General features: G+C 41.0%; 1 protein-coding gene across 1 annotated transcript in view; it reads right to left on the bottom strand.

The window, feature by feature from the left end:
• Positions 1-480: 480 nt before the first annotated feature.
• The window catches only part of sugct (succinyl-CoA:glutarate-CoA transferase), a 130,583-nt gene continuing 112,424 nt past the window's right edge, over positions 481-18,639 (bottom strand). The window contains exon 14 of the mRNA XM_059524275.1: positions 481-1,007. Coding sequence (XP_059380258.1) covers positions 844-1,007 — 164 coding nt within the window. The 3' untranslated portion in view covers positions 481-843. The remainder of the gene's footprint in view (positions 1,008-18,639) is intronic.

Genomic DNA, 18,639 nt, shown 5'->3' on the forward strand with positions numbered 1-18,639 from the left:
GCTTAAAAATGTGCAATGTTTTATTATTATGGTACCGCTGAGAATTTATGGAGCCCCTAAAGGGACATGGTGGTGGAAAGAATTCAAGGTGGGAGAAAACATAAATAAAAATGTTGCGTTCTTCTGCAAAACTTTTGCATTCCCTCGAGAAATGCTGCATTCCCTTGCAAACCTGTTGCATTCTCTTGCAAATATATTTGCAAAAGAGTTCGAACAAATACTTCCTGTTTACTTTACAGCTTGCAGTGGTTCATACAGATCTGTACGTTCACAATGTAGCATGTTCAGTTACTCAAATATCTTTACGAGAGAAAAGTTTCTTGAGGGAATGCAACGTTTTTGTGAGAGATCTCAAACTAATGTAAAAATTATTGTTCCTTCCACCTCATTTTTTTTTCTACCACCATGTCCCTTTAGGGGCTGCGTAATAATTGGATGGTGGTGATGACGTCAAAATGGTATCACAATGCAAAAAGAAAATTGTAATAGTTCTAAAAATAGGCTTTACTTTATTTATACAATAATATTACACAATTTGTTTCACTTTTGATTTTGGGGTGAATTATGGAACAGGCAGTACGGATCTAAATCTGGATGTGAATGAAGTATCTGCACATTATTGATCATTTGAAGACTGAAATCATTCAGCAGTGCATATTCTTACGTGTGACACACTGTGTTATAACGTCATTATTTTTAAATTCACTGTTTCCTCTCAGATGGACATTCATCAGTTTAATCACAACATTATCACCACTGTGCCGAGAAAGAAGGCAGTTTTTTTCCTTTCCCGTCTGCTGGCCGATCGCTTCAGGACTGCTCTCTCAGTCAATGAGACGTCCCTCACTGCACCTTGTTCTGAGTGACGGTCCGAGAGGCTAGCAGTTGGTTTATAGCATCATCGCTGTAGCCCAGTGTGTCTCTGAGAACTTGGACCGTGTGCTGGCCAATCACAGGTGGCGGCATCGGATTGCTGGACTCAAAACTACTGAAGCGCACAGCAGGACCTGTGTGGAAACAATAAATGAAGTCAAATAATTGTTATTGTGTAGTATGCATGCCAAACTTTTTCCCTGCCAGCATTTAAAAAACAAAGCTGCCAGCCACCGCCAGCGATTTTGACGATTTATACTGATTGACTCCAGTATATTTTGCTGTACGAATATATATGCAATACACTAAAATAAAGATCAGAGCCTCTACTTTTAAACAAAAAAAAATGTATAAATTGTTTTATTCTAGCTTAAAGCATTCTCTTTTTTTTATCTAGACTTGAATATAGGTAGGTTTCATAAAAAATTATAGTTTTGAGTAAAATAATTTTTAATAAATAAGTTTTTATCAAAAACTAAATCTGGATAATATTCAGTATGATTATCAAAGCAAAAATCCAGTAAATCACTTCCATCAACACCTCCAAAGCTTGCGCAGACATATACCACTTCCTGGATCAACATTTTACTCCGTAACATTATGCATTTTTTATGTATATGCTGTCTATTGCTGATGATCGCATTATTTTTGCATCTGTTTACATAAGAGATCGCTCGTTTCTCCGTCTTGTTCACATAAATAAACAAGCAAGCCCAGCTCAGTTGACCCAATACTGCATGATCCTTCTGAAATCCATTGCTCTTTATTATCAATGCTGAAGGTGTCTATAAGGTCTATATTATTCTATATGTTTCCGCCTGCATTTATTTTACTTTGTATTAGATTTGTATTTCTTACTCTTAAAACTAGGACAGTAAATTGAATAAATAATTTGCAATCAATCTCCTCAATCTTCTTTAAAAAACACAAAATAATATATTTTATTTGAAATCATATTAAATTAGTTTAAAATTTTCATAGCATTTGTTTTATTTGCTCAGTTTAAATATTACATTTTTGTAGTTTACATCAACAACCCATTTTTCCTCCCAAGACCCCATATGAAAACCTCTGACCTATGCCACTATATGTGCGAATAATGAATCATACCTAAAATAAGCTTGTCAAGTCACTAAATGGAACAAAGACAACTAAGTGTAAGAGGGGCATTACATTTACTCATATACGTCAAACCTGCAGGAAAGTACATAAAGTAACCAACTTACAATCTTGGAACACATTATCCAAATGTGGCATTTACAAAAAGATGATGTTAAAACGGATGAGTAGGTCATCTGAGTCACTTCCTCAAAACTCAGATATTGCTGTGATTAGGCAGTATTAGCATATGCTTCCCTTTTCGTACATCTCTTTTCTTCCACAAATGTTAATTATACTGAAACTAATTGTTTCTCCTCCCCCACAATTCTACGATTTAACCGACTCTTGCTCCACGAAAAAGGAAAGAGTCAATTGGCATTCATGAATTGTTTTGTGCAATAAATGACACACACCTACATACTTCGCACATTTTTTCCTTATTGCTTTGAATGAGTGCCGTCTCCTACGCAGCTACAGGAGGTCACATTCCCATGAGTGCCGGAGCCAAACGCATCCCATAAATGTGTCTTGATTGCTTAACCTCCAACATCCAGTGCTTTTTCAAATGTTTTCAGGGGCCTCACACAGAAGACGTGCGGTTTTCAAAACAGAGATGGTGAATGTCGACCAGAGGCGAGGTCTGTCGTTTGTTATTAATAGCACTTTGGAAAGTCTCATTCTTCAAATGGACTAAAACAAGATATGCAACAGATCACAGACCAGAAGGGTAACATGGGCTACAGAAGCCCAAATGATGGCGCAAAAAACACTTACTTTCTATTTAGATTCAGGTTATACAATGCATAATAATTTCCATATGTTCTCTTTAATTCAGCATGCTTCTGATGTGATAAAGATGAGCATGGAGCACCCGGTTGTAAAAGAGTCATTTCTGGAGTGTATTGTGAGCCTGATATGTATTTGGACACTAAAGACAAATTTCATACTTTTTGCATGTCGTTATAAATAGATAACCAAACATGAAAGCGGCAACTGCAAACATGATTCATGAACAAACTTCACTTTTGGACAACTTGTGTAGATTTTTGGTGAAAGTATTAAGTCAGTTCTCCTTCACGTTTACACAGACGTCTTAGATGAGTAACTACCAAGTGTCCAAATATTTTTGTCTTCATTTTCAACAGTATTGCTTTACAATTCAAAACTCTTTCTGTGTACCTTTTTCTTTTTTTTTAAGCAATTTTTTTTTCAAGATGTATTATTTTAATACTCCAAATTGTGCATAAATATTATGGGCCACTTTTTATTGTTTTAAAAGGGGCAGGAAATTAGCTGAAAATGTACTCACCCAATGTGTTTCTTCATTGGAACAGATTTGGAGAAATTTTGCGTAACATTACTTGCTCACCATCGGATCCTCTGCAGTGAATGGGTGCCATCATAATGAGAGTCTTAACTGGCTAATAAAAACATTTAAAAGAAGCAATTCTTCTTGCTAAAATATAAGTTCACTATCAAAATACTGCTTTCACCAGTGAAAAAGTTCTGAATAATCTGAATCAAGAGAGAAATCTGCACTGTTTAAAAGCCAAGACAGCTCTAAACAGATATGTGGGTGGGTCTTGATGTGAGAGGACAACAGGAGAGAGACTTTTTCACTGAGAAAGCATTGAGAGCCCTGAGATTCTCATTCTGACGGCACCCATTGACTGCAGAGGATCCATTGGTGAGCAAGTTATCTGCTCCCATGAAGAAAGAAACTCGTCTACATATTGGACAACCTCGTGATGTGTTTTTTTTTTTTTTTGGTTAAATTATTTATGATCATAATGCAGTCTAAACAAGATAATGGTTTCTCAGGAGAAAAATCTAGGAAGGGGAAGCTCTAAAAAGTCTCAATTTGCTCTTGTCACGTTTGGTGTTACAGAACACACAGGAGAGAGAACCAATTGCGTGTATGTCTTTATTAGGGGTTAATCCACAGAGAATAAACAGTCCAGGCGTGAGTCGAAAACCAGAAGAGCAATCCAAACATAAACTAAACAAGACGGCAAGGCAAGGCAAGGCAAGGCAAGGCAAGGCAAGGCAAGGCAAGGCAAGGCAAGATGACGGACAAGAATTAACGTTTAACATTAAACAAGGACTCCGTGACTAAGACTCAGACAGACCAGGTATAAATACACACAAGGATGATGGGGAAACAGGAGACAGGTGGGGAACAATCAATTACCTAAACAAGGAGGAAGGTGACCAAATAAGGAGACAGGAAGTGATAAGGTGACAGACACCGTGAGAAAGGAGGACATCTAGTGGACACCCAGGGACACAACCCAGACACTGTGACAGAACCCCCCCTCTACGGAGCGGCTCCCAGACGCTCCACGACAGACACAAAACAGACCAGGAGGGAGGCGGACAGGTGGAGGCTCAGGGGGAGGGACGGAGGGCCAGAAAAGAAAGACATTGGAAACAGGCACCAGACAGTAAACACAAAACAGGAAGACCAGGAGGGAGGAGGACTGGAGAAGGTTCAGGGGGAGGGATGGAGGGCCAGACTACAGAGAGGAACAGGGACAGGAGTAAATACAAAAACAACAGACAAAAAACAACATGAAGCCCCCCAGGGCGGGGCAGAAGACCACCATGTCCGTGTGGTCAGAGCAGAAGCCCCCCAGGGTGGAGCAGAAGACCACCACATCCTCGTGGTCAGAGCGGACGCCCCCCAGGGCGGAATGGAAGACCACCACGTCCTCGTGGTCAGAGCGGAAGCCCCCCAGGGTGGAGCGGAGGACCACCACGTCCTCGTGGTCGACGCCAGAGTCCCCCAGGGCGGAGCGGATGACCACCACCCCCCTGTGGTCGATGCCGGAGTCCAACAGGCCCGAGCAGCAGCCCACCCAGTGACTTGACTTGACTCCGAACTTCCCACGGTGACCCGCCCTGACTCTGGAAGGTCATAAGTGGCTGGCCCTGACTCTAGACCGGTCTTGGGCACCGAATCGGGAACGGCATCGGGCACCGCCTCGGCCTCGGGAACGGCATCGGGCACCGCCTCGGCCTCGGGAACGGCATCGGGCACCGCCTCGCCCTCCGGAACCGCCTCGCCCTCCGGAACAGCATCGGCCTCGGGCACCGCCTCGCCCTCCGGAACAGCATCGGCCTCGGGCACCGCCTCGGCCTCCGGAACAGCATCGGCCTCGGGCACCGCCTCGGCCTCCGGAACAGCATCGGCCTCGGGCACCGCCTCGGCCTCCGGAACAGCATCGGCCTCGGGCACCGCCTCGGCCTCCGGAACAGCATCGGCCTCGGGCACCGCCTCGGCCTCCGGAACAGCATCGGGCACCGCCTCGGCATCGGGCACCGCCTCGGCATCGGGCACCGCATCGCCCTCCGGAACAGCATCGGGCACCGCCTCGGCCTCCGGAACCGCATCGGGCACCGCCTCGGCATCGGACACCGCCTCGGCCTCCGGAACAGCATCGGACACCGCCTCGGCCTCCGGAACAGCATCGGCCTCCGGAACAGCATCGGCCTCCGGAACAGCATCGGCCTCCGGAACAGCATCGGGCACCGCCTCGGCCTCCGGAACAGCATCGGGCACCGCCTCGGCCTCCGGAACAGCATCGGGCACCGCCTCGGCATCGGGCACCGCCTCGGCCTCCGGAACAGCATCGGGCACCGCCTCGGCCTCGGGAACAGCATCGGGCACCGCCTCGGCTTCGGGCACCGCCTCGGCCTCGGGAACAGCATCGGGCACCGCCTCGGCCTCGGGAACAGCATCGGGCACCGCCTCGGCCTCGGGAACAGCATCGGGCACCGCCTCGGCCTCGGGAACAGCCTCGGGCACCGCCTCGGCCTCGGGAACAGCCTCGGGCACCGCCTCGGCCTCGGGAACAGCCTCGGGCACCGCCTCGGCCTCGGGAACAGCCTCGGGCACCGCCTCGGCCTCGGGAACAGCCTCGGGCACCGCCTCGGCCTCGGGAACAGCCTCGGGCACAGCCTCGGGAACAGCCTCGGGCACCGCCTCGGCTTCGGGAACAGCCTCGGGCACCGCCTCGGCCTCGGGAACAGCCTCGGGCACCGCCTCGGCCTCGGGAACAGCATCGGGCACCGCCTCGGGAACGTCCTCTGGGCTTTGAGGAACGGTAGACGCCTGTCTCCTCCTCCTCCGCCCTCTATGTTGGCGAGTCGGTGACACCTTGTCTGGAGACTCAGGCGTTGGGTCGGCCATCTTGTGCTGTGGCGCTGGGCTGGCGGCCATCTTGTGCTGTGGCGCTGGGCTGGCGGCCATCTTGTGCTGTGGCGCTGGGCTGGCGGCCATCTTGTGCTGTGGCGCTGGGCTGGTGGCCATCTTGTGCTGTGGCGCTGGGCTGGTGGCCATCTTGTGCTGTGGCTCTGGGCTGGCGGCCATCTTGTGCTGTGGCTCTGGGCTGGCGGCCATCTTGTGCTGTGGCTCTGGGCTGGCGGCCATCTTGTGCTGTGGCTCTGGGCTGGCAGCCATCTTGTGCTGTGGCGCTGGCTCAGCAGCCATGACATTAACCGTCTTGGGAATCTCTAGGATCTTGGACAGCGTAGCGAAATAATCCAAGAAGGAGTCAGCGGCCCTCTTGGGCGTTGGCGCTGAGCTGGCGGCCATCTTGCACCGTGGCGCTGGGCTGGTGGCCATCTTGTGCTGTGGTGCTGGACCCGCGTTCATCATGGGCAGTGTCGCTGGCTTTCTCCTTCTGCCCTGGCGAGACGGCGGCTCTGGTCCCTCCCACGTGAGCCCAGAGTCAAAGGGGGGCCATGGTGGAGAGCGATGCTGGGCTTCCTCTCGCCCACCTCCCCCTCGGCGCCCTCCCCTGGTTCCGCGAAACACGACCAGGCGGGTTCCCTCAAACTGAATGCCTCTTTCCCGCTCGGTGGCTGGGGAAGAAGCGTAAATCGACATACCGCTGGATCTCAAAGTGACGGAGTCCTTCTGTCACGCCGGGGATTCAAGAAACACGGAGAGATCCAAATGCAGGTATGCGGTTTATTTAGGGGCAATCCAAAAAGCATAAACAGTCCAGGCGTGAGTCGAAAACCAGAAGAGCAATCCAAACATAAACTAAACAAGACGGCAAGGCAAGGCAAGGCAAGGCAAGGCAAGGCAAGGCAAGGCAAGATGACGGACAAGAATTAACGTTTAACATTAAACAAGGACTCCGTGACTAAGACTCAGACAGACCAGGTATAAATACACACAAGGATGATGGGGAAACAGGAGACAGGTGGGGAACAATCAATTACCTAAACAAGGAGGAAGGTGACCAAATAAGGAGACAGGAAGTGATAAGGTGACAGACACCGTGAGAAAGGAGGACATCTAGTGGACACCCAGGGACACAACCCAGACACTGTGACAGCTCTCATCTCATTCCTATCTAAACAACTGAGATGATACAGATTGAGATCTAATTTGTGTTTCTTTGCCTTCTTCTGTTGGGTCAAAGGACATGATGATCCAATGATCCCAAATGATCACAAAACGAACTATGCAGGCAGGTACGTTTTACATTAAGATAAGAGATTCCAGACAGATACAGAGAAAACTCCACACAGGAAATGTGGCAAACATGAAGATGAGAGTCAATCGGCCATTTAAATAAAAGAAACATCCAAGAAAGGAGGGAACAACAGATCTCAAACATGATTGTGTGTGTGTGTGTGTGTGTGGTTTCGCAGCCTCAGCAGTTAGAAGCAATGCCTTAACCACATCCTCCATCTCCCCTCCATCGCTTCCAATCGACTGGCCGCAGGCTCATAATTGCCTCTTGCTCTCACATCTGCTTCTCCTCAGCTGTTATCGTGGCGAACGAGGGAGCGGGACGCTCTTCTCCTCCGCAGGCACGGTCCAAGGTTTTACTCTCGCTCTACCGCAACAAAGCCCACTGTGTTCTCTCCTCCTATTCTGAACTTTATCCATTCTCGCTCTGCACCGCACACTTCAGAAGTCTGATCGGATGAATAAACTTACAGAAACATACGTTCAAAACTGTGAATCTGGGTTCCTCGGACAAGCTCTTTAATTTAATGATCCGTTCAGCATTAAACTAGACTAGATTAGTGTAATCAAGTTGTTAATTTCAATTAAATGTTTTTATAAAGTGGCCAGTGTTGGGGAGTAACTAGTTACATGTAACGGCGTTACGTAATTTAATTACAAAATTATTGTAACTGTATATAGTTACAGTTACTAAGAAAAAATGAGTAATTAAATTACAGTTACTTATGAAATTTTTAACGATTACAAAGGGGATTACATTTGAATATTTACACACATCCACATACAGATTTAACTGATTTCTTTCCCAAATTGCACTGACTATTCTGAGACATACCGCCCTAATAATTTCCGGGATGCGGAAATACAGTCTGGTTCGTAGAACGCGGACGGAATATGCCACATTTTGGATGACTAAATCAAAAGTAAGTCATTACACTTGAATCAAAACATGACATTGACTAGTGTCTGTGAATATAAAGCCCCAAAAAAAGCAATATATGACTTGCACATTCTGCCTGTCTGTGGAAATCAGGCGCGGACTGGACACCGGGAGAACCGGGGCAATTCCCGGTGGCCTGGCAGCCGATTTTGCCCCACTATTTAATATCATTATTGTACAATTGCCTGCTGAATGTACTAAAGCGATCATTTGCGAATCCGCCATTTGATAATTAAATCTCTAATAAGTCATGAATTGTTAGTCATGACTCACGCGCTCTCCGCGCCTCCGCCAAACGGTTTGGATCAGACTCCGAGTAATCAATGCGAGAGAGAGAGAGAGAGAGAGAGAGAGAGAGTGAGAGAATAGAGTGGAGTGGACTGTGGAAGCGCACAGCTGGAGCAGAGAAGCAGAACTACTGTTCAGGCTTTTAGGTCAGTTTCATCTGTAAAGATGCTTTTTTGTCTTTGTTTTTTTAATCAATCAGCAGCACGTTGCTCATCAGTCATCACTCAAAATACTATATAAAGGACATCATTATTATCTGTTGTAATGTTACAGTAGGAATTTAGCTGAAAAAAATTCCGATTTTTTTATAGGTTTAGGGGGAACTACGGACAGACAACAACACAACCCTTACGAAAATTAACATTTTAATATTTAACTATAAATCCAGAGAAAATGGTTACTATTGTTTAACTGTGGTAACCAAAAATGTAAAATTATTTTACAAATGGATTTATTTAAAAATAAATACAAATCCATTTGCAAAAAACAAAACAAAAAAACAAGGTTATTTTACTTTTATATAGGCTAATAAAAGCATGGTAATTTTTTGTAAGGGAAAAACATGACTCGTGTACAGTATTAGGATTTTTCTATAAAGATATTGTAGTATTGTAGAGTATTGTAAAGTATAGTTTTGTTCAATCTTGAGTATTAAAGTCATGAGAGAGATGGATAACAGGGCAAAATAAAGAGACTGAAGAGAAAAATGGAAGTGAAGGTGCAGTTCAGGAGAGAACTTTTAATTATTTTGCATGTCCCCAAATTAAAGATTTAAACCTTTTTTATGTCAGGTCCATACAAAAAAATAGTTTTGTCCATGAATTTGTTTGTATGAGTTTGAATATTTCAGTCTGAATTTTTTTCCCAGTCCGCCCCTCCTGTCAATTAATGGCAAAGACATGGTTTCATTTACTACACATAGGCCTACTGAAGCTCGCAGTGTTTTCAACCTCTGCCGCCTCAATATAGGAGTACACGAGCACATAAACATCATTTCTAGAACTGCTCTGTGTCACTTCATGTGCATTTTACTTATTTTGAGAAAACTATCATCATATACAGAGACAGCAGTTTCAAAAAAACACCAATGTTTCAGGAGTTTATTACACAGGATACGACACATGCTTATTAGATAACTGTATTTAAGTTGATGCATATGCTTTTATATATTATTCTTTAATTTTTACAAATTTAGAAAAGTAATCAAAAAGTACTCAAAAGTAATTAGTTACAATACTTTAATAAAGTAATTGAAAAAGTTACACTACTATTACATTTTAAACAGGGTAACTTGTAATCTGTAACCTATTACATTTCCAAAGTAACCTTCCCAACACTGAAAGTGGCACCAATGATTCGTAGTGAAGAAATGTACTTTGCATATCCCAGGGTTCCCTTTTAAATCATGAGTGTGAATTCAAATTGAATTGGTCACACAATACAGTAAGTTGAGGAAAGTTAGAAAAGAAGAAGAAATTCAACATGGGTAATGCATTGTGGGAAATAAAGTGTTCTATTTATGATAGTGTTTATGTTTTGTATTTCATTTTAATGCTGACCCTTTGAACTTTCCCTTCATCAAAGAATCGTTCCACAAACTTATGAAGCAACAAACCAGCACAGTGGAATGATTTCTAAATAAATTACATTTTAACATATATTCAAATAGAAAACTTATTTTGCGTTGTGACATTTCACAATATTTCTATTTTTTTTTACTTCTGAATTCAATTCTCATTGGTGCTCAATCATAAGGAGTTTCCATGCAAACTTCATTCAGCATTTTTAGGATGCATTTTGAAATAAACAATTCTTTCTTACTGAATCCCTTTTCCATAATCTGTGAAGCACACAAACATCATGACATACATTTGTGCTTGAAAAGCTTAAAATAAGTTAGTTGAGAACATCAGTGGAGCGCTGAAGTCAGATGTTAGTCAGCTCCGATTCTCTCACAGTCTCTCTGGGAGACAAGATTGAAAGATTACGGTAAACCACACTGACATGCTAAATATACAACTGTGCTGCTGATCTAAATTGCTCCTGACATTTTCCGAGCTATATGCATGCATGCATCATGTGGGCCTCTGATTGCATGTAAATATCATCATCCAACCATAAAGTGCATTTTCCTTCCTGATTGAAAAAAGATTGAACTTCGTTTTCCGGTATTTCCATGAAGATACCCCACGCTAGTGGAAAACATCTTTCTGTTGAGTAAATATGAGTGACAATATGCTGTCGTGGTCCCCTCATTTCCATTCCCTTGCAGATAACCGTTTCCTTGCTTCAAGAAACACAACCTGTTAAAACTAGATAGTTCTGTCCGGTTCAGATTAGTTACACTATAATCTATATCTGATATACACAACTTTATCTGACAAGTATACGGCAATGTATGACACAGATAGTTCCGGCTGTGAAATCTGAGTCACATTTGAAGCAGACATGCACATGCCTGTGACCAAACACATCAAATGACTTATTAATGTAGCAAATGTTTATAAGTTTAGCTTTAACTGTAGTGTTCTCCTTGTGGAAACCTGTCTTTGGCATCTTTATAAAAATCCAAAGAAATATAAAATATGTTTTTAAAATGTAATGTTGTAATATTATATTTATAGTTTTAGGTCAGTGAGATTTTTTTCATAAATTAATATTTTTTATTTAGCAGGTTGAATTAAATAGTTTTGTTATAGTAAATTATACAATTATTCAATTTGAAAACAGTTATTTTAAATTGTAATAATATTTCACAATACCATGCTAACAAACTAAAACCACCTCAAGTGCATAATTATAGTGCATGATTAGTTTTATACTCAAATTAATAATTTCATAAAAGAAATAAGCACAAGAAACCATGTTTTACAATGATTAAAGAAATAGTTAATCTACAAATCTGCTTAAAACGTATTCTCCCTCAGGCCATCATCACCCGTCTGAAAGAGACGTCAGAATGAGAATCCAAACAGTTGATAAAAACATCACAATAATCCACACCATTCTTACGGCACCCATTCACTGCAGAAGATCCAATGGTTGAGCAATTAATGTTATAATACATTTCAATAAATCTGTTATGATGAAGAAACAAACTCATCTGCTTCTTCGATGACCTGAGGCTGGGGGACAATTTTCATTTTTGGTGAACTATTAATTTAAGGAAATTAAGTGGGTTCATTTTTGTGTTGTGCACAACAACAACGTGGAAAATAAAAATCATAGTCTTTGATGGCTTTATTCTTTAAACACACTAATTCAATATTTCAGGCAATGGGAGCTTCTAGCCTTCTGCAGAGATTTTCCACTAGGTGTTGGAACATGGCTGTGGGATACAAGAGCATCACTGAGGTCAGATGTTGGGATCTGGCTCACATTTACAGCATTTCAATTAATCTCAAATGTGTTCAGTGAGGTTCAGGTTTGTGCATGCTCTCTGCATGCAGTGTGTATGTGAAGAGCATCTCTGGTTTTGCATGGTTGACAAAGCCAGAGGAAGAGAAGGAAAGAGAATAAAGAGAATTTCCCGGAGGAGATCTACAGCGCTGAGTGAAGTGAAGAGAAACGGGACTTGAGAAAGAGTACAGATCATTTATCCTGAGTATTGTAAACGAGTGATGGGATTTCAACAGGCAGAGCTAGGACTATTACACATGAACAGTTATCTAAATGTACCTGCTTTAATATAAGCATTTCAATTGGATTTCAATTTATTTTCATTGTAAAAAAAGAAAAAAAAGAAAAAAGTTATAAATAAAAAAGGCTATTGTTAGTCATGCAGCACTTATTTCGTGACTACATTTATGCTCTTGTTTACCCTTATTTATATGTCAAACTATAATTAAAGGAATAGTTCACCCAAAATTGAAAACCGACAGAAATCGTTTTCAAACTCATCTACATTTTGGATAGCCTGAAACATGCAGCTTTTCACTTCATAAGACATTAAGTGATGGACTGGAGTGGTGTGGATTATTGGGATTACGCGGATGTTTTTATCAGCTGTTTGGACCCTCATTCTGACGGCACCCATTCACTGCAGAGGGTCCACTGGTGAGCCAGTGATGTACCATTACATTTTTAAATCTGTTCCCTTAAAGTAACAAACTCTACATTTTGGATGGCTGAGGGTGAGTACTACAAATGTCATAATGTCACTGTCATGTGATTTAGCGTCAGTTGCGTTGTGTCTTTGCCATTCATAAACCCCTCCTATGGCCCCATGGGAGATATTAAAGTGTCTATCACATGTGTATTTCAGAATCATGCCGGAAGTGCTGTAGTATGCTAACCGGGTACTTTCCTTTATATACACTTTACATTTGGAGGTACTTTTCATTCTTGGACATATAGTAGGGAAGTATTCGGATGCATCTTTGGCAGCACTATCAGGGTAATACACCTAAGCTAAAAAGCCTTGTTAAACCCTTCTGAAATCTTATACAAGACATTAAATATCTATTTTATAATTCACAATGCAAACAAGCATGCAAGTGACCCGTAAACAATCCAATACATGCAAATGTTTGTTTATGAAAACCACGTAATACTGACTTAAAACAGCTTTCTCTAACGTGGAAACATCCACATTTATCTCTTTTCCCATTCTCAGTTTCTAGTTTGAGATGGAGAGAGAGAGAGACAGAAAAAGAGTGGGTGAGATTCTGTGTGAATTCTCATGCGTCCCAGGCTCGAGCTGTCAAGCGGAGATGAACATCTTTATCTCAGGTGCTTTGAGCCCACGCAACAAGTAGCACCTCGCAGTCCTTTTATTAAACCTCTCAGCTTCTTTTTAACTACTCGCTGCATCTTTAATGGGCGAGAGAGAAAGATGACGACTGAAGAAGAAAAAAACGGAAGCGGTGTTGGATAAAAGGAGAATGTGAAACACACATAAGAGTGGGAAACCTCATTATATTATGGCATGAGGAAAAAGAGAAAGGAATTCAGACTAGCTTGCAAGTGCTCCTATATGAATTAAATAATGTACGAGGTGCTGCCTTTGTACACTGAGACAGCAAAGAGAAGGAGATGAAGATCTCTGGAAACAGTGAGTCACAGTTGATTCTATTTTTTTTAAAGGCAGAAATAAACTTCTATTCATTCTGGCTTGGTTAGTACGCGACGACTTTTTGTGTGTACTAAAAAGAGAATATGGCCAATCAAACAGTGGTAAAATCATTCATATAACATTATAAGCCCCCTCACTGTCCACATCCAGGGAAACACAAAACCATAAGCCAAAACTAATTTCTGACATAAAACTTCAAAACTGGCACAGGAAGACATAGGCTAAGCCCTGCTGTGTTATAAAGAAATGTTTCAGGTTCACTACAAGTGAAGCTCTATGTGTGGCTTAATGTCCAAATCCAAAAATATAAATTAATCTCCAAGTGGTTGCAGCAGCGCTTTTACAATGGAAGTCTATTAAGGCAACAGAAATGTGAAACTCATATTTATTGCACAAAAAACTGTCCTGTGACTACTTTAGAAATTTTGTGTATGGGTCAATGACGTGATGCTCTTTTTATTTATTATTTCAAAAATACCCAAAGTCTGATATTCTTTGGAGATTATAAAGTCTAAATTATAATGTGAATAACAATAATTACAAGACTTATTTAAAAAAATAAAATAAAATAAAAATCACAAAATTAATTTATTGTATTATTATTAACATGTACAGTTCACATACATTTAAGGTGTAAAAGAAAATTGTATGATTGGATGGTTAGACCAAATTATATTTTTCAACATTCTTCAAAACTATATATATTTTTTCAAATATAAGAATGCAGGATGAACATTTATATGAACTTAAGAGCCAAACATCTTAAACTATTATTATTATTACTTCTACTGCACTATTATGTCTGTATTTTAATGTTACTTGTTTGATCTTAAATAAACACAATGTGCACATTTCTGCTAATACAGAAAAATATTCAGTATGTGTGTGACAACATCATCTTAATGTTAATCCATAAAACAGCTCAGAGAAAGCTAAATTCATCAAAACATCAAATCTCTGAGACCTTGACAACACAACATGACAAACAAATTCCCTGCGAGAACTGGAAGGTGACCTAAAAGCTCCAAAAACACAAAACAGCCTGAAGGAAAACTGAGCTTCAGAAAAAGAAATGCGACGGCTTCTGATTTGAGAGCAGTCTCCTCTGCATCACAGTAAATGTTTGTAGTGCATACTAGTCTACAGGGGGCATCACGGCGATATCAGCGCTAACAACCCCAGATAGCTGGCTCAGGGTGACATCAAAGCAGTGAACATAAACGCTCTCATTCACACAAACTCTGGCCCCAGAGACAACTAAAACACATCTTTGATGTGGAAAGGATCATTTTTCAAGAGCTGCAGCTTTACTGATCCACCAGTCGTCTTGTCAGGAAAACTTTGTGTCCGAAAGGGTGTTAATCTCTTGAATTTCTCTCAAAAGGGTTCATGTGTTTTAAATGTGAGATGAATGTATTTAAAGCTACACTAAATGCAAGAATTTATACTGTAGGACGGAGGTAAGTTTTCAATCAACTTGTTTTTTTTTATATAATGTGTCTTACAAAACATGATTTGCATTTTGCTAAATCATTTGGAATTTTATGCAGCAATAACACAAACAATAGCATATTAAACCTGTAAATTGGGTCTTTGTATGGGAGCCTGTTTTCTTTATATCTCGGAATTCTGAAATTTTTCTCAAACTGCGAGTTTAAATCTCACACTTCTGTCCTTTTTTCTAGTAATTCTGACTTTTTCTTGCAATTGCAAGTTTATATCTCATAATTCTGACTTTTTTCTTATAAATTGTACTTTTTCTTTCAATTGTGAGTTTATGTTTAGCAATTCCGAGTGTTTTCTTGCAATTCTGACTTTTTCTAACAACTGCGAATTCATCTCTCGCAATTCTGACTTTTTTCACATTTCTATTTATATTTTGCAATTCTGACTTTTTTTTATTAACTTTTAACTTATTACTAACTTTAACTTTGCCGCAAATGTTGCTATTTATTTATTTTATTTTATTGTGGCAGAAACTGGTTCCCATAAAATAACTGACACCAATTGTCCCCTAAATTACAGCATCACAGCAAAAGTTGGATAGCTGCTAGGAACATGAAGCACAATGACAAGCAGGGCTTCTTTTGGGGCCTTTCAGGATAAAAAAAAAACTTCACCTGTCATTTTACATGACACATCAGCGTGGACCTGAGGAGAATATTGAGGGCGTTTGGGAATGTTACATCAGAGGAGATGCACTTCGCCTACAGCCTATCCCACAATCTCATGTCCGTACCTTCTCATTCGTAAAATTTCCCCCAGGACGGCGTTCTTTCATCCGGGCCTGGCTCCGAGATGGAGTACGGGGGTGTTCAGCTCTCTGAAGTGTGTTGTGTATGTTTCAATAAGGTTACCAGGCACCAGGGCTTGACAAATCATCTAAAGTTCACATCTTATCAGTTTAAAACAAACTAACCAACCTCAATGCACAGAACAGCACAATGCGGAAATGACTGTAGGGGCACATGAATCTTTATAGTACTGCATTCAAGTGTTAGACGGACGGATAGACAGACAGACAGACAGACAGATAGACCGATTGCTCTATGGACAATGACTCATGAACTTTTTCTGTTTCTCCTTTAGAGTTATCCTGAATTTAGAGCGATTCCTTGTGCACTTCAAACCTGCAAACATCAGGGAAAGATCAACTTCCAGCAGCAGCGAGGAAACCCAAGGGCTGGGCAATTTCACCGAACAGCGCTATAAAACTACACGCCAAAAATTATAAGACCAATTACCCTGATAAAACAATTACAGATGGTTAACTTTAATTGGTCATGAATCCTGATCATTATTTGTAATACTTGCTTACTGTTATTATAGCTAAAAGTGCTGAATATTTTTTAAATCAAATTATTTGTTCTTTTTGGACGTCATTAACTCGCCATGTCAACACAAACCCATATGCTGCTGATTTTTTGTTGAACTTTGTTACACAGCTCTAGGTCATACATTAAGGACCCAGTTGCACAAAGAACAATAACAACAATAACTACATAAATAAAGTTCGAAAAAACTCTTGTTAAATGTCTACTACTGTATGACACAAGAAGACCTACTACAACAGACATACTGTATAGATCACTTTTATTATAATTTAGTTTTTTTTTTTCACTGATTTTGAATATTATATTTAAATCATATTTAATATTTATATATTATATTTAATTCATATTTAAATATATAATATTTATATATATTTTATTATTATTATTATTATTTTATTCAAACTGTTCCTTTAAATTAAATGATTAAATTTACATAATTAGCTTCCATAAGGATGTGTGTAAACGTGGGTTGGACATATTTGTTTTATTATCTAAACTTCCTTAATACATTTATTAATCGTCTCAGATATTAAAATATGTGAGAATATATCATAAATTAAGTGTGTCTTATACAATGCTTCTGAAGTAAACTTATCTTTAAGGATGTTTGCATATTCCTGCTAAAAACATAAATGCTGATTCATTTATAGTGGGGAGGAAGTCAAACTTAAGAGTCTGCTGCCTTATTTCATGCACAAATACAGGCTTCTCTCTTACCTTTCCCCCCAAAATCAAATGTTCCCCTCAGAGCATCACAGAAAGCTGCAAACTCAGCTAACAAGAAGCTTTTGCCAAGGGCCTTTGATTTAAATAAAGGGCTTTATTTTGGGAAGTGCCTCACAATACACTGCCCTGCACAATCGCTAATGAGGCAACTTCTCGCAATCAGCGGCACAAAAACATCCTCTGAGCCCTTTTCGTCCTTGCTCTCTGGTGCCTTAAAAAAGCAGGACGATGTTTCTTGACATGCATTCCTGTAGTTTTACCCACGAAGGAATGCCTGCAACTCTATTAGCGCTATTCCGTGGTCATTAGTAGTTTGTCAATTATGTAATCCGATAACACTTGTTGATCTCAGATTGTTTCGTCAAGCCAATATCCATTACGTAATCCTTGTTTACAGTCGACGATAGATAATGGCCAATTTCACGCCTATGTTGTTCGGGACTCCATTTTTGGTTTTTCACATTAGATGCGAAAAACAGTGTTGGGGTTTAGAGGGAATAAACAACAAGGTACCCACAGCTTGTCTACTGCAAAACGTTTGATTACATCAGAGTCACCAAAGGCGGGAAATGATCCACAAGTGCAGTGAGAAAACAGACAGAAAACACGGACAGACAGTGATCTGATGTAAACAGAAGTGGAAGATTAGAGGCCTTGAGTGTGTGTCGTGGCGTTGTAGCAAATTTATGGGTCAGGGAAGAGGAATGCAGAATGGAAAAAGGTGTTTGTTGTGGTTTCTGCCCTTTTTTCGGAGAAATTCTTCACAATAATCCTTAATTTGGCTCAGATGGAGACAACAAACGTGCATACAAGGAACTGGTAAACAACCATTTGTAGCCATCAAAGGACCCGTCTGATTATCCCGGGTATCACTCCAGGGACAGCTGACTCAGAATGCATTTGTTTTGTGGTTGTGGAAGCATGCAGAATTAATTGGAGCGCAAATCGAACTGCATTTTTGGAGCACGCAGAAATGATAAAATTGCGGAAGGTGAGGATGGCTCTTCATTGTGGTGTTCGTAAAAGGAAGTAAATAGACTCTTTGTAAGGTTTAACCAACTTGCCATGACAAAACTATTAGTGATACGCTCCTGCCAGTGTTTGCTTTTAAGTCACTGAAGGGACAAAGCATAGATCATTAGCAGGGGTTGTACGCTGGTGTCTACGTAAGTGGCATGTATTTGTGTGTTTACAGAGTTGCAAACCGCAACTAAATTCACTGTTAGTAAAACCACCTGTCTGGAGCGAGTCCATCAGGGTCTGACATTTGAAGCGACACAAAAACAGTGGGAATCGAGTCACTGTGAGAAAAAAT

The sequence above is a fragment of the Carassius carassius genome, chromosome 35 (assembly GCF_963082965.1).
Source record: "Carassius carassius chromosome 35, fCarCar2.1, whole genome shotgun sequence".
NCBI classification, from domain to species: Eukaryota; Metazoa; Chordata; class Actinopteri; order Cypriniformes; family Cyprinidae; genus Carassius; species Carassius carassius.